The sequence below is a fragment of the Ictidomys tridecemlineatus genome, chromosome 13 (assembly GCF_052094955.1).
Source record: "Ictidomys tridecemlineatus isolate mIctTri1 chromosome 13, mIctTri1.hap1, whole genome shotgun sequence".
In the NCBI taxonomy this organism is placed as follows: domain Eukaryota; kingdom Metazoa; phylum Chordata; class Mammalia; order Rodentia; family Sciuridae; genus Ictidomys; species Ictidomys tridecemlineatus.
Window position 1 is genome coordinate 94638263 of NC_135489.1, and position 16610 is coordinate 94654872.

At 48.4% G+C, this 16610-nt stretch overlaps 1 protein-coding gene and 1 pseudogene across 6 annotated transcripts in view; one reads left to right on the forward strand and one right to left on the reverse strand.

Annotated features, from left to right (window-relative positions):
* The window catches only part of Fgd3 (FYVE, RhoGEF and PH domain containing 3), a 49984-nt gene that overhangs the window by 17617 nt on the left and 15757 nt on the right, over positions 1-16610 (forward strand). For all 6 annotated transcript variants that reach the window (XR_013429926.1, XM_078030601.1, XM_078030600.1 and 3 more), the window contains 8 exons: positions 5032-5121; positions 5779-5915; positions 7419-7575; positions 10592-10730; positions 11404-11462; positions 13126-13272; positions 14600-14692; positions 16188-16267. Coding sequence is in view for 5 of the 6 variants with exons in the window: in XM_078030601.1 (XP_077886727.1) it covers positions 5032-5121; positions 5779-5915; positions 7419-7575; positions 10592-10730; positions 11404-11462; positions 13126-13272; positions 14600-14692; positions 16188-16267 (902 nt within the window). In the remaining variant the exon portion in view is untranslated. The remainder of the gene's footprint in view (positions 1-5031; positions 5122-5778; positions 5916-7418; positions 7576-10591; positions 10731-11403; positions 11463-13125; positions 13273-14599; positions 14693-16187; positions 16268-16610) is intronic.
* Positions 2041-4356, reverse strand: LOC144370090 (10 kDa heat shock protein, mitochondrial pseudogene; annotated as a pseudogene).

The window sequence follows — 16610 nt, forward strand, 5'->3', positions numbered from 1 at the left end:
AAGCATTCACCATGCACCAGGTCCTTGGGGCTAGTATTGGTCCAGGAGCCCAGGACCCTGGGCCTTGTGCCTTGTTTTAGTCAACCTTCATCACTACAAATAGCTGAGAAAATCAACTTACAAAGAGAAAAGCTTTATTTTGGCTGCTCACAATTTTAGAGGCTTCAGTCCATGATTGGTTGTCCTTTTGGTGGCCCATCTTGGCAAGATCACAGCGTGAAGCAAAGCCATGCAACTCATGGCCGGAGAGTGAGAGAGACCAAGAGGACGGGACTGGGGTCCCCTAATCCCCTTGCAGGCCATTTCTCCACTGAGCTAAAGGCTTCCCGTTCCCCAAAGTTTCTACCTCCTCCCAGTAGCACCAGGCCAGGGACCAAATCTTTAACACACCAGCCCTTGAGGGACATTCCAGCTCCCAACCGCAGCACTGCCCCACTCAGTTAGGAGACCTGGAGTGGGACAGGGGGTGACACATCAAGCTACTGCACCAGGCTCTGCACTATGAGGAGTTAGCTGGAACCTGAGAGTCATAAGGGAAAGGCATTAGGAAAAGTTTAGGGACACACGCAGCAGCGCTCTTCTTGGCCCCGAGGTTGCTCTGATCCCAGTGGACATGTGAGGTCGCCTGGTCAGGTGTGAAGCTGCCATTCCCACAGGGACTGGAGGAGGGCTGGGGACCACTAGGGGATCAGGATGGCTGGGCTGGCACTCCTGGATTCATGGAGGTTGAGCCAATTCCCAGACAGGAATTTCTCTGGGGCAGAATCTCCACCCATTTACTAAAAGGGGATGTTCTTTTAGGGTTAGCAAAATACTTGAGGCTCAATTAACACTTTGAGTTTCGGTGCTCCCTAAGTGCAGGGTGAGGCGTTGAGAATGATAATTTTTTAAACATTTTGTAGAATTCACCAGTAACGCTACCTGGCCTTGGACTTTACTTTTTGGGGAAATTTTTGATTTAATGTCCTTACTCATTATTGATCTCAGATTTTCTATTTCTTCATGATTCAGTCTTTGTAGGTTATGTGTTTCTAAACATTTATTTCTTCTAGAAGGTGCAATTTGGGAGTGTATGATTATTATGGTATTCTCAGGATCTTTTTACTACCATGGTATCAATTATAGGGTTCCCTCTTTCACTTCTGATTTTAGTTATCTCTCTATATAAAGTTAATCTAGTTCAAGTTTTCTTAATTTTGCTAACCTTTAAAAAAAAACAACTTGGTTTTGTCTATTTTTTTTCTATTGTTTTTCCATTCTGTTTCATTTATCACTGTTCTGATCTATACTATTTCCTTCCTTTAGCTAGCTTTGAGTTTAGCTTGCTATTCTTTTTCTAGTTTCTTGAAGCGTAAAGTTAGGTGGCTGCTTCAGGATCTTTTTTTTTTTTTTTTTGAATATTTATATTTTTAGATGTCGTTGGACACAATGCCTTTATTTTATTTATTTAATTTTATGTGGTGCTGAGGATCGAACCCAGGGCCTCATATGTGCTAGATGAGTTCCCTACCACAAGTGTTAGTTAATTTGTATATATCTGTGGATTTTCACTATGCTATTGTTTTCTAGTTCTACATTATTATATTCATCCATGTATTTGCCTGTATTAGAGAACCTTGCTGTTTATCATCCTTTCATTTCGACTTGAAGGAATTCTTTCATCTCTTTTTGTAGAGCAGGTCGAGTGCTAAAGAACTCCCTTAGCTTTTGTTTTTCTTTACCTGGGAAAGTCTTCATTTCTTTTCTATTTTTTAAAGGCAGTTTTGCCTGATGCTATATTCTTTTCTTTTTTCTGCTACTGGGGATTGAACCCAGGAGCACTTAACCACTGAGCCACATCCCTAGCCCTTTTTTGTATTATTATTATTTTTTTTTTTAAGAGGCAAGGTCTCACTCAGTTGCTTAGTGCCTCAATAAGTGGCTGAGGCTGGTTTGATCTCGCAATCCTCCTGCTTCAGCCTCTAAAGCCACTGGGTCACAGGCGTGCGCCACCATGCCCTGCTCTGATGCTATATTATTATTATTTTTAAATTATTATTAGATTATCATCAGTTTATTATAAAAGAGACACAGAAATTATTTACATGATGAAAGATTTCAGAACTTCAGTGGACTGGGCAGCTTCATAGGATGCCATTTCACCAGTGATTTGTTTCAGTCTACATACTTTCCAAGAATGTCACCATCTCTAAATAAGAAGTAATCCTTGTCATCTAGAACTGCTATGGTGCCTCTGTACTCTGGGAGAAGAACTTTATCTCCAACTTTCACTCTAACTGGCTGAATCTCTCTACCCTTTCCTTTGGAGCCTGATCTCACAGCTAATACTGTTGCTTGCAATATTTTTCCTTGGGATTTTTCTGGAAGCCTAATGCCTCCTCTGGTTACAGTTTCGGCTGCACCCCTTTCAACCAATACTCTGTCAAAAAGTGGAAGAAACTTTCTTGCGCTGCTGCTGCAGAGACCCTGATGCTATATTCTTAATTGGCAGGTTTTTACACTTTCAGCACTTTTTTTTTTTTTTTTTTTTTTGAGACAGGATCTCACTAAGTTGCTTAGGCCTTGCTAAGTTGCTGAGGCTGGCTTTGGACTTTTGATTCTTCTGCCTCCACCTCCCAAGTTGCTGGGATTGCAGGTGTGCACCAACATGTTTGGCTCTTTCAATGTTTTTTTTTTTTAAATATTTATTTAGTTGTAGATGAACATAGAATATCTTTATTTATTTTTATGTGGTGCTGAGGATCAAACCCAGTGCCTCACACATTTGAGGCAAGCACTTTACTACTGAGCTACAGCCCCAGCCCTCTGTCAATGTTTTGAATTTATCATCCCACTCCCTTCTGGCCTGCGAATTTTCCTGGGGAATCCTCTGATAGTCTCATGAAAGCCCCTATATATTAAATAATTGCTTTTTTCCTTGTTGTCTTTGATTTTGAATGTTTTGATTATAACATGTTTCTTTTTAATCTTTTTTGGGGGGGGGCTGTTGTAGATGGACACAATACCTTCATTTTATTTATTTATTTTTATGGGTGCTGAGGATTGAACCCAGTGCCTCACACGTGCGAGGCAAGTGCTCTACCACTGAGCCACAACCCCAGCCCTTTAAAACAGGTTCCATGAGGTTCTCTCTTGATTTATTTTAGTTGAAGTTCTTTGAGCTTCTTGAATTTTTTTTTTTCCAAATTTGGGGACTTTCAGCCATTATTTTTTCAAAATATTCTCTGCTCTTTTCTCTTTCTTGTCCTTTGTAGTTCCCACATGGATATGTTGGTCCATCTGATGGACATTAAGTCCTTTCTTTTTTCTTCTACCGTTTTTAATCCCTTTGTTATATTTTCATTTTGCTCATGCATCACTTCCTGGTTTTATTTAGTTACTTCTGTGTCCTTTTAGTTCATTAAGAACTTTTATAAAAATATATATTGATTTGTTTTTCTCAAGAAGCTCATAAATTTGTGGTTTTTAAGGGTTGGTGTGAGGCTTTTATTTTATTCCTCTGATTAGGCCATATTTCCCTGTTTCTTTGTATGCTTGTAATTTGGAGGGGTGTGTGTGTGTGTGTGTGCTGAAAAAAACATTTAAAAAAACAATTACCTCTCCCAATCTTTATGAAGGGGAAGTCCTTCACTAATCAGTCCAGTTAGAGGTCCTACAACCTCTCAAACCTTCTCCAATCTCTTGTTGCCTTGGCATCTGCCTGCGGAACTGAGGCTCTCACAAACTGTTAGGCTTAGTTTTCAGTGACTTCCAAAGTCTTGCGCTGATCTCATTAGTTCTGCACTCAGATAAGTCAGATAGAGTCCAGTCCCTGGGGCAGCCGTCAGTCACATCAGAACCATGGGCACGTGTTTAATTTCTTTGATTCTTGTCCTGCAGGAGGCCCTCTGGTATGGTAGGTTGCCTCCCAGTTGTTCCCTCCTGTGTCACATAGGGAGAGGAGCACTGCTGTGGACTGAATGTGCCCCCCAAATCTACATGTTAAAACTTAATCACTACAGTGATAGAACCAAGAAGTGGGGCCTTCGGGAAGTGAATAAATCACGAGGACAGAGCTTTTGTGGATAGAATCAAGGCTCTTACAAAAGGGAGGGAGGAAGGCAGGGGCTGTAGCTCAGTGCAGAGCACTTGCCGAGCACACCTGAGGCCCTGGGTTCAGTTTTCAGCACTGTAAAAATTAAGAAGTAATAAAATAAAAGGAAGTTTGTGGGTCCATTCTCTTCTGCTCTTCTGATATTGGAGGACACAGCATTCACCCCCCTTTTGACCTTTCATCCCTCTGTCACGTGGGGGCAAGCCTTCATAGTCATCATTTTGGAAACAGAGACCGTGACCTCATCTGACACCAAACCTCATTATTGATCTTGATCTTGGACTTCTAGCCTGCGTAACTGTGAGAAATAGATTTCTGTTTTTTATAAGTTCCCATTCTCAGATATTTTGCTATTGCAGTACAAATATGAAGACAGGCATGCCAAATGCCACCAATTTTCCTACACTTTCCCCTGGAATCCCTTCTTGATTTTACAATTGTGAGTGCTGTGGCTTTTCAACTGGCCTTTGTATTTGTCCTAGAGGTTTGGTAGTCTTTTATATTATTGTCAAGTCTGTGTTTCTGTGGAGGAAGGAGGGTCCGTAACTTCTCAGACTGCCATCTGATATTGCTCTGCAATTACTTTTTAATTTTTTTTTTTAACTTTACAGTGCTGGGGATTGAACCTAGGGCCTCACACATGCTGGGTAGACACTCTACCATGGAGCTACATCCCCAACGCGGCAATATAGATTTTTCTGTGGTCACTACAGCTTTTTTGTAGTCAAAGCTCCAGGAATGGAGAGTCGTCTCTGGAGTACAGTTGTTTGGAGGGGACTGGTTTGGGGAGGATTGTGATTTTCCTGAAGCCCTCCGTGGAAATAGCATCCGTGAGAACTGACGCCGCATCCCAGTCTTAGTGGCCTTCTTTGGTCCTCTTGTCCCCTGGTCATCCTGGCACACTGCAGGTAACCCAGCTGGTCTCCTTCCCCTTGCAGTGTTCTGACCCGCAGAAGCTGTTCAACATCGCCCAGGAGCTCCTGCACACTGAAGAGACCTACGTGAGGCGGCTGCACCTGCTGGACCAGGTAGCCCACCGCTGAGGGGCCCGGCTTTGTCCACTTGCAGAATTCCTATGGGCACTTTCAGAGACAAACTCTTCATCCTTACATTGATTGAACATTGCATTTGGAGTAAAAAAATGCTAAAACTTTGAAAAATTTAAGTCTGGTCTAGAAACCTACATTTTTCTTTCCATGCCTGTGGCTGGGGGGTAAAGATTCTGCCCAAGCACCTTTGGGACTCTTCTTGGTGGTTGCATGATCTGAGTATGTAAATGGCTGCTGGGCATTTTTCTGTGTAAATAAGTCGGGGTGGGAGTTCACGAGGTGACACGGGGCCCCTGAGCACAGGAAATAAAGTGCCCGTGGAAACCAAGACTTGACAGGATGCGTTGCTTCTGCTTGAATCTCAGAAGCCAGAGAAGGAAATCTTGACTTTTCATTTCTTGTGAGAAGGGGAACAGGAAGATGTCTTGCTCCTTCCCCAGGGACTGTCCCTGCCTCGCTCACAATTCTCAGCTCTAAATAAGCTTTAATGACAAAAGAAGACAACAACTCTGGCATTCATTAAGAAAAGCAGGGTGGGGACACTGCCCAGGGCCCCCCGCTGTGACAGATGCGTCTCGCGGTAACTGCCCACCATGGTCCATGCTCCCTGGTGGACATGGGCTTCTTCATGCCCAGGTTTTCTGCACCGCACTGACGAAAGCAGGAATCCCTTCGGAAGTCACTACTGGCATCTTCTCTAACATCTCTTCCATCTACCGCTTCCACGGTCAGTTCCTGCTGCCCGAGCTGCAGCGGCGGATCACGGAGGAGTGGTGAGTACCAGCCACGGCCCCCTGGCTCCTTGTGCAAGAACCAGGCAGCACCTGGGGGGGGCCTGTCTCGCGGTGGCCTGGGTGCCTCCCTTCTTGGCCTGGTCCTAGGTCCCAATCCCAGCCCCACTCTTCCTTGCTGGTGACCTTGATGGGCCACATAAGGTCTCCAAGCCTTAAATTTTGAGGAAACTGATGATACAAAAATGAGGGGGGTTTTAATAGTCACAGGGATCCATGGAATTGAAATGAGACTTGATATCCAGAAACACAAGATGGTGAACAAATAGTGCTAGTTGGTTTTATTTTCCTTTCTAGCATGCGCTGCACTTTGGCTTTTAAAAGGAAGGAGATTTCCTCCCCATCAACAGTAGATTATCGATCTTCCTCCTCTGTTGATCCTGCCCCTCTGTTGCTTCTGCCCATTCTTAGCAAAGGCTTGGTTACAAGACACGATTAGTGACACATCACAGACGAGGCCCCTCAACCCATCATTTCTCCTTGTTATGTGCACCCCCACCCCAAATTCGGGGAAACCTAAAGCTTGGCTTAGGGCCCCTGCTGTCCACCTCCTTCACAAGCCTGGCTTCCTCTTGGTGTCCCCAGAGCCCAGGACCAGGGGACTTGGCTGGGGATTCTTTCACCTGTAGCCCAGGGGGGCGCTGAGTCACTTTGTGAATATTCAGGACAGAGTCCGGCTGCAGAGCAGGATACACTGTGTCCCCAAGGTGGTCAGGATTGGGTGGGGCTTGATGACAAAGTCCCTGCGTGTGAGAGACAGATTCTCCTTTCATGCCACAGAGATTCAACCGTAAGGGCCTAATAGGAACCTCCTCCGCTCCCTTTCTGGTGCAAGGGACCCACCACTTCCCCACCCTCCCGTCCCCGAGTTGCGGGGCCTTTCGATCAAACCCACATGTATCCTTTCAAAGGAGCACCACAGCTAGGCCTTTGTGCCTAAGGCTTCTTTCTTTCTTTGCAAGTATTTACTTAGAATAAATCCCCAACAGAGAGCTCCAAAATCAAAGACTATTAATGTACTTTTTTACTTCTCGTGACTTATTCGCAAAGCCCCATCCAAAGGAGAAGGAAGTTGGTATGATCGTGCAGCATGAAGAGCTGCTCCCTGGTGACTGTCGGCATTGAACAGAACCATCGTTTCTAACCTTTGCTCACTTAAAAGGTGTAAAGTTGATCCTCTTATAAACTGTGACCTGTCACCCAAGGGTGCTCCTGAGTGTTGGCTCTGATTCTCAGCCTGAGCTGTTGAGGTGCTTCATAGACATCTTCTATGTTATATTCTACCCTCCAAATAGTGGAGGGGAGGAAGCAGGCTCAGAACAGGTGACCAGTGTGCCCACCGTCACACAACACAGGGACTCAGCTTGTTGCCCTTGCCTGCCCCGCATCCCCCTGTGCAGTTCATGGGTGAAGTTCGTGTCCTTTAACCTCGGGAGGCCCCTCCCACCCAGGCTGCTTCTCTGATGACCCTCCTCCTCTACCAAGGGACACAAACCCCCGGCTTGGGGACATCCTGCAGAAGCTAGCCCCGTTCCTGAAGATGTATGGCGAGTATGTCAAGAACTTTGACCGGGCGGTGGGGCTGGTGAGCACGTGGACCCAGCGCTCGCTGCCATTTAAGGACGTTATCCACAGCATCCAGGTAGGTGGCCGCAGGGTGTGGGCACAGACATCCTCCAGGCTCGTGCTTCTGGGTGCATTGGGAGCAGAGAGAAAATCAGTAAAATTATGGGATGGGTCCTGATGCTCTACAGACGCTTCGCTCTGACTCCCAGGGACAAATCGTCATTCCATTTCACAGATGGATAAATCGTGGCTTAGCAGCACAGATGATTATTTGATAGAACCTGGATTCAGAGATCTGTCTCTGACTCCAAGTGTCCCTCGAGGTGTAGGGCAGGCGTTTAGCAGGTGCCCTATTATCTTTTTCTTTGTCAGCAACAGCCTGTTTATAACCACCCTTGTCTCCTGCAGTGTTGGTCTTTTTCCTACTGATTCACAAGGTTTTTTATGTTAAGAACATCAACTTTTATCTGTCACCTTGACATGACTTATTTTTGCCCATGAATCTTTGATTTATTAGCTTTACAGTGAGGATGGCCGTATAGAATTTTTGGTTTTTAAGTACCTACATTCACCACAGGTACAAAAGGTAGCTTTTTAAAAAGATAGACCAATGTAGTGTCCAGATGGACTGTGGTGTGTGGGAAGAACCCAGGTTCATTTTTTGAATGAATGCTCGTCTCAACACCAGTAGTGACCCTGAGTGTGCATGCACACACACATACACGCACACCACACGCCTCACTGTAGCTTGGAGGGTTCCTGGGCCCTGAATGCTCACCACTGGGTATTTGGAGTGGCCCCTAATACCTTTGCCCTAGGCCATCTGTCATGAGGTCACCATGGTCTCCTAGTGCCCCTGACTCAGTAGCAGAGTCAGGCCCCAGAAAAGACCACCGTGTCCTCTCCCTGAGCCCCTCCTTTCCCCCTTTGACCTCTCTCCTTGTACTTCTTAGCTGGCTCTTCCCTGGCTGTCCCCACAGAACAGCCTCAACCAGCTGCATTTGCTGACCCAGCTTCTCCCCCGGGACACTGTCACCACTGCCCAGCTCACATTGTCCACAGAAACAGCGACAGCCAGGCCTCCAGGGCAGACAGGGCCCATCCTGAGCGGGGTTTCTCAGAGGGTGGAGCATTCAGCTGGTGGAGGTGCCGTGGTTTTTATGTCCTCAGAGGAGACCAGGACAAAAGTCCACTTTCCAGGACACCGGTTGCAACATGCTTTCGTTCCCAGGAAGCATGTTCCCCTTAAAGTCAAGGTACCATCAGTTATTCAGAGGGACCCTGGCTGGGGTCCCCTCCGCTCCTCCCTGGTCCAACCTGCACATGGCCTGCGTGTCCTTCCTTGTCCTCCTGCTTAAGTTTGCCGTTTTCTTTTCTTCTCTTTCCCCTCCTCTGCCTCCTTCTCTTCTTCCTACATTGTCATCATCGTTGTCGTCATCATCTTAACACCATAATTGAGGAAGCTGACCTCCGTCTAAATTTGCATTGGCCCATCGATATCTGACTTTGTTCTTTGGAGAAAGAACAGAAAAAAAAATCGGGGTTCATTTGGTTTGTTCCCCAGGTTGCCGTCAGCCGTGTCTCCCCTCTGGGTCTCAGAATGCAGGAGGAGGGGAGGGATACTCTGGGAGCGTGTGCTTTCTTCCTGGGAGATGTGACACTACTCATGCAGCCACGCATCATGACATGTGTGCGCCACGGAGCTCAATTAGCAGCTCCTTCCTGAGATGAAGACAGACACTCAGCCTGGCACAGGCTGCTGTCCCCCATACACATTAGGCAGATATGGTCCCAAGCAACATCTGCCTGGGGACACTTGCTGGCCGTCATGGCCCACAGTCACCTGTTCCCACACCCTGGGCAGATCTCTGGTGCTGAACCAGGCAGGCTGTGGGAAGGCTCCACCCCTTGGAATCAGCAGGGTCCAGCATTCTCTGCAGATGACATTGCCCCCCCTCCAGGGACCTACACCATGTCTGTAGACATTGATGTTGTTCCTGGCATCTGGTGCGTGGAAGCCGGGGATGCTCTGCCATGCACAGGACAGCCCACAAAGTCTCCCACCCAAATGCCCAGAGGCCAAGGCTGAGAAGCCCTGGAGTGGACAAAACAGGACAGCATCACAGTCAAGTTTCCTGTGGCCTCTGGAGATTTCCCTCTGTGCAATCCAAGGCATATTTAAAATAAAACGTTTGTTTTTAAATAATTTTAAACATTTACAAAAAAGTTGCAAAAATGACAAGCTGTTACAAATTGGTAGCATTTTGTCCTGTCCATCATCCTCTCTTTTTTTGAGTCTTTGAAGACAGAGTTATAGACACTGTCAGCCTTTCCCCTTAAATGTGAATGAGAATGTTCTCCTGCGTCACCACTGAGCCACATCCCCACTACTTTTATTTTCTGAGACGAGGTCTCACTAACTTGCTTACAGCCTTACTAAGTTGCTGAGGCTGCAATCCTCCTGTCTCAGCCTCCCGAGTCGCTGGGATGACAGGTGTGCACCACTGTGCCTGGCCACTCTTGTGTTTGTAATGAAAAAGTCTGTAGCACTCTGAGCAGCTCTAGGTGTGAGGAGAGATGCTCGCCTGATTCCCTGTAGGGAGAGTAAGGAACAGCTTTCTCCATCTTCCAGCAAAGGGGAGAGGAGGTCAGCTCAGACCCATGCATGAGCATGGTGTGGAAAAATCACTCTAGCCAGCAGGGGGCAGTCTTGTCCTGGTGTCCATTTTTCCATTAAGGGTGTGAGCTCTGGGCCTGCAGCCACCCCAGTCAGGGTTCTGGTCCTCTCTGAGCCTTAGCTTCCCGTTATAAAGCGTGGTTGGTGGGGCTGGGGTTGTAGCTCAGAGGTTGAGCATGTGTGAGGCACTGGGTTCGATCCTTAGCACTACATTAAAAAATAAATTAAAAAATAAAGATATTGTGTCCATCTACAATTAAAAAAAAAAAACAAAACCGTGGCCTGTGCCAGTCGTGTCTTCAAGGGCAGACCGCTCCAGGCAGCCTCCTGGGTCTGTGGTGGCCAGCAGCAGGAGCAGGGCCAGTGTGGACGTGCCTGTCCTCAGGGTGCCCCGCACTGGCCTGTGTCCCCGCAGAAGCAGGATGTGTGTGGGAACCTGACGCTGCAGCACCACATGCTGGAGCCCGTGCAGAGGGTGCCCCGCTACGAGCTGCTGCTGAAGGACTACCTGAAGAGGCTCCCCAGGGGGGCCCCGGACTGGAAGGACGCAGAGAGTGAGTGCGGGCAGCCGGGAAGTGAGGGGGCCTGGGATGGGACAGGGACAGCTGCTGAAAGCCCTGGGGTGGGGGAGGGGGAGAGAGGCAGAGACACAGAGAGACAGAGGAGAGAGAGGCAGAGACATAGAGAGACAGAGGGGGAGGGAGGGAGAGACAGAGATAGAAACAGGATGGGGAGAGAGACACACAGAGAAGGGGAGATAGGGGAGAGAGACAGAATCAGAGAGACAGAGAGAGAACCCCTTGAGGAAGTGACTTAGTGAATCTCCTCCACCAGACTTAGGAGGGGGACTTATTTCTTATGTGCTGCCAAACGCTGGAGCCATCCAGAGTGCAGGCCCCACAGGACCTGGTGGGCCTGGTGAGGGCCGCTCCTGGTCCCCTAGCACTGACCGTTGTGGCTGGTGGCAGACAGGACAGGAGTCCAGGCAGGAGAGTGGGGTCCCACGTGATGTGGCCCCAGCAGGCTGCCAGCAGAGGAGGTGTATCTGCAGGGCCGTGGCCCCACCCTGTGCCTGGGCCGGGGGTCTGGGGCAGCCTGGGCGCCCTCAGAAGGGCTGAGCGTGGGAACCTCCCCACGGAGCAGCCGCCCACGGCCCCGGAGGCAGCCTGTCCTGTAAGTGTGCAGAGCCGCTCTGTGCCCAGGGTGACCTGGTTCCTCCTCCTGCAGGGTCCCTGGAGCTCATCTCCACAGCCGCCAACCACTCCAATGCTGCCATCCGGAAGATGGTGAGTGAGGGCCTGCGGGGGGCGGTAAATGGCAGAGCAGTGCAGGAGCCAGGGCCGGGAGCTGTTTTAGAGAGCACATCTACCCTGTCCCCAGGTGGTCCCCCACAGGGCACCTCATCCCTGCTCCAGGTGGGCCTCCTCAGGGAGCACCTTTGCCCCTAGGTGGTCAGGGGCCCTGTCTCGTGCCGGACAGGCCTGTTCCTCACTAGATCTGTGCTCTTCAGTCAGTTATTTAGTGCTTGCCCCTTACCTTCCCCATCTTTGAAATGGGGGCACCGACAGAACTTTTCTCACTGGCCACACGAGGATTGGGAGAGTCACTGTTCATTCTGTGTTTAAAACACGACCTGGCCAGATAAGAGTCAGCTGTCATCACTGTCATCATTAAATCACTCATTCATTTCCTGATGGTGTATTTCAGTCTCTTTCCCTGGCTGTATCTATACATGCCCAGCTCTCCAGTGGTTCCAGGTATATACCCAGCCCCCCAAATATGCACCAAGTGTGTGCCCAACCCCCAGCACCTACCAGGTACCTACAAAGCTTCCCTAAGACACACCAAGTGCACACCTAGTTTCCCTAGTACACACTATGTACACATCCAACCCACTCTATTACATGCCAACTGTATACCCCAGCCTCCCTAATACACATCAGGTGCATACCCAGTTCCCAAAATACATGCCAGGTGTATGCCTTGCCTCTGTGGTGCATACCAGGTAGATGCTTAGCCCCCCTTAGAACAAGCCAGATAGGTATGCCCAGCCAGCTCTAGTGCAGGCCCCAGGCATGCCATGCCCAACTTCCCTTGAATTTGCCATGTATAAGACCTGCCTCCAGTACATGCCAGGTGTAAGCTCATCCCTCCTGGTACATGCCAGGTATAAGCCCTGCCCTCTAAAAAACTAAGGGCACACACCCAACTTCTCTGTATATATACCAGGGACCTGCGCATCCCTATTTCCTGCAAGGTCCTCAGCCCTGCCCTGCTGTTCCTTGAGAATCCCCCACATCCTTGCTGTGTTGTTTGGTCCACTTGCATTTACCTGCATCCATGCCAGAGACAGAAGGGCGAGCCAAACCCACCTGAGCCTAGGTGTGCAGGCCAAGATCATTCAAGTCCAACCACAGGAGCGGCTGAGGCATGGCAGCCCCAGACCGTGTTGCTACTGTCAAGTGCCGTCAGGCTCAGCCCTACCTTCTGCTGCACTGACCTCCGCCTCAGAGCTGAGACCATGAGCTACTGACCCTGTCCCATCACACCTCAGGGTTCTGCCTGGCCATGTACCACCCAACCAGTGCTTAGGAAAGGTGACATGTGGATTGAGGCCACTAAACTGACCTCTTCATGTAATTGTCTGTAAACTGAAGATAATCATGGTGCCCACTTTACACAGTTAATGTCAGAATTAAATGAGCAAAACACATAGCAAAGGAGGTAGCTGTTATTTATTATTATTATTATTATTATTGTTTGCGTGATGAACATCTATTCGTCCTTTAATACCCAACTCAAATGTCCCCATGTCTCCCTCCCATGCCATGTCAGCAGGCCCATTACCCTATTGGGATCTGGGTTGAAGTTGCAGTAAAGATTCTGTTCTCCTGGGTCCCCAGCAGCCCCTGTAGGCTTACTCCTGCCTGAATTCTGTGTCTCTTGCAGGAGAAAATGCACAAACTCCTGGAGGTGTACGAGCAACTAGGTGGAGAGGAAGACATTGTCAACCCGGCCAATGAGCTGATCAAGGAGGGCCACATTCAGAAGCTGTCGGCCAAGAATGGCACGGCCCAGGACCGCCACCTCTTCTTGGTGAGTCCAGCTGCCACCCCAGCCATAGAGCCCCTCACCTGCCCCTTCAAGTCCTGAAAAGAACTGACAGGGCTCAAGGACATGGCTCTCCTGTGTCCTCTCCTGTCAGGACTGAAGACATCATCTTTTGCCAGCGGCTCAACCCTGTTTGCTGCAAAGATCTCCTATTTTTATCTCTTGCATCCATCCCTGTCCTCTGTGGGGATTGGGCCGTCTCCAGCAACCAGGAGAACGCAAACTGGAGCCTCACGTTGTGATTCCAACTATCCCAGAACCAAACTCTGATTTAGAGCAAAGGGGAAAGACAGGAAGGAATTACAGCGAGAGATCCATTCCAGGCCCCTGATCATTTCCTCTCGCTTCTATTCTTCTTGAATAAGCAATTAGATCTTTGCAAGTTCTTTTCTCTAGAAATTCACATTCAGCAAAACTCACCTTTGCTGTGCAGTTCTGACTTTGCACAAATTCAGTTGATGTTACCATAATCAAGTTACTGAAGAATATGAGCACTGTCCCCCAATTCCCTTGTCCTGCCCCTGTGGAGTTAAGTATTCCTGCAGCCTCTGGATGCCGTCAACCTGTTCTCAGTTTCTATAGCTTCATTTTTCCGGAACAGCACATAAATGCTCTGAGACAAAGCTGGTTCATTCAACAAGTGCATCGCTGGGTTTCGTTCATGTTTGTGTGTCAGTGGCTTATTCAAAAGTTTTGCTTTCTTATTACACAATTAGCTCATGTGCCTGGTGGACAAATGAAAAAGTAGGAATGGCACAAAAATAAAGCTATTGTCCGCAATCATCTCAAAGATAGATGTAACCATGGCTAAAATGATTGCACACATCTTTTTTTTTTTTTTTTCAAATAGGGATTTATTAAGTTGCCCAGGCTGGCCTCAAAATCACACTCCTCTCACCTCAGCCTCTTGAATAACTGGGATTACCACCTTGCCTGTCTCAATTTATTAACTTTTTGTTAATTTAATCTCCTTTGAGGTACTGAGAATCAAACCCAGGGCTTTACACTTTAGGCAAGTCCTCTGCCACTGAGCTACACCCCAGCCCACCTCTGCATCTCTTAAAAAATATTCTTTACTTTTTGACCTTAAAGAAAAGGGCTGGAGTTGTGGCTCAGCGGTAGAGTGCTCGCCTAGCATGTGAGAGGCCCTGGGTTCGATCCTCAGCACCACATAAAAACAAATAAAACAAAATAAAGGTATTGTTTCCAACTACAACTAAAAATTAAATATTTAAAAAAAAAAAGAAAGAAAAAGAAAAACTTTGAAGGAGCAAGTGTCCTGTGGTCACTCACCATGTTGTCCCTCTTTCAGTTCAACAGCATGGTCCTCTACTGTGTGCCCAAACTGCGACTCATGGGCCAGAAGTTCAGTGTCAGGGAGAAAATGGACATCTCTGGTCTCCAGGTGGGTGAGCCCCTCTCTCCCAAGCCTGCTCCCCCACTGGGGGTGGGGCACAAATAGGGGTGGGGACGCAGGCTCTGGCTACCAAGTCTATATGTAACCAAGGGATGGCTGGGACATCATCTTGGCCCTGGCATCTTGGGCTGGGTGGGCAGGGTTCCTCCCTCTCTGGTTTGGCCCATCTGCCTGGTCCCTGCTGGCCCCATGTTGAATGATGGAATCTCAAGTGCACAGACTCACTAGCTGCAGGGGTTGTCACCTAAGGCCAGACCTCAGGGCCTCATGCCCCAAGGTGATGCTGAGGTCATAGGAACAAATCTGAGGTGGATCGTGGGTCTGCTTCCCTGGCCTGGACCCTGGCCCTGAGCTCTCTCCTTTCCTCACCCTCTTGGAGCCAGCAGAGGGCTCACAGGTGCCTGTGTGTGCTTGCTATACCCTGGCTCTGTGAGCCTGTTCCACGTCTCACGGTGGCAGGTGGAACGGATGCTGTCCCCTGTGGGGAAGGCTTTGAATTAGCCAGAGCTCCAAAAATATTGGCTACATGAAAGTGTTTAATCATTTCCAAAGTAAAGTTCCTGGGTGAGGGAAGGAAGAAAAGTAAAGTTTTTCTTAAATGACACCAAAAAATAAAACCCCTTCTTTCCTTGAAATTCTCTGAATCTAGGTTAAGAAACCCAACTATTACAAGTGGCTAACCAGAGAGGGGGAAAATACCTTTTTCCCTAGTTAGAAGCAACCATTTTCCCAGTGTTTCTCTATAAGAAATCAGTCCTGATAATGAATCTGATGTGTTCATGCAGTTCTCAGCCTGTGGCTGGGAGAGTCCAGAGGTTCTGAGCAGGGTCCAGAGTCTGTATTCCTTAAAGCCACCAGCTGGCAGGTGCAGGGAGGAGGTGGGTTCTGAGGGGACTGAGGACCACAGGGGGGACCACCAGTTCTGTTCTGCCACTGTGCTCTGTGGTCTGGTGCTGAGCACGGATTCTGAGACTCTAGAAGGAAACAACACTATTTCATCCGCTCTGTCTGGGCTCATGCTCTTCCGTCTTTACACTGAGGATGCACCTGCCCACGTGGACTCAGATATCTGTAAGGGGGCTCAGGCCTGCCTAGCTCTTCTCATAAGATCCTCAACCCTCCTAAGGAGTGTACCTGCTGCAGGGAGGTGGGGTCTGTGGGAAAGGCTGGGCTGGGATGGCTGGGGGCCACCTCTAGAGGAGGCTGATGGGCAGATAGGTTTGGTCAGGCATGTGATCAGCCATGTTCCAAGCACAGGGTCTCAGCCCTCTTTGGGCAGGGCAGGCAATCCAGTATCCCCCATGGGTCCCCTCCTGCAGCAGCTGTCAGCAGCCACCATGACATCTCCCTAGGGAAAAATTTCAAAGATGATTTTCCATGTGAAAAAAAAAAATTTGCATGTGGCTGGTGCTGAGGAGGAGCTGGAATGACGGCTTGAGTTTGTTTGTGTTTTGTTCTTTGTTCTTTTCTCCTGTTCCTGCAGGTGCAGGATATCGTCAAGCCAAACGCAGCACATACATTCATCATCACAGGAAAGAAAAGGTCCCTGGAGCTTCAGGCCCGGTATGGCTCTGGCCTCCCTAGTGTCTGCTGCGCTGTGAACTTCTTTGACCTCATTGTCGCAAATGGAGCATTTTCCTAAATGCAATAACCTTTCAATATGTTTTTACTTTTTTCTTTTATCCACAATTCAACATTTTACTACACCAAGGGGAGGTCAATAAAAAATAAGCCTTTGCCCAGTTCCTGTTCCCCAGGCCCGGCAGACATTCTTAACCCTTGCTTAAGGATCCTTCTGGAAGTTTCTGCACTCACATGCTTTTCAAGAATTTTAGGGGCTGGGATTGTGGCTCAGTGGTAGAACGCTCCCCTAGCATGGGTGGGGCCCGGGTTCGATCCTCAGCAC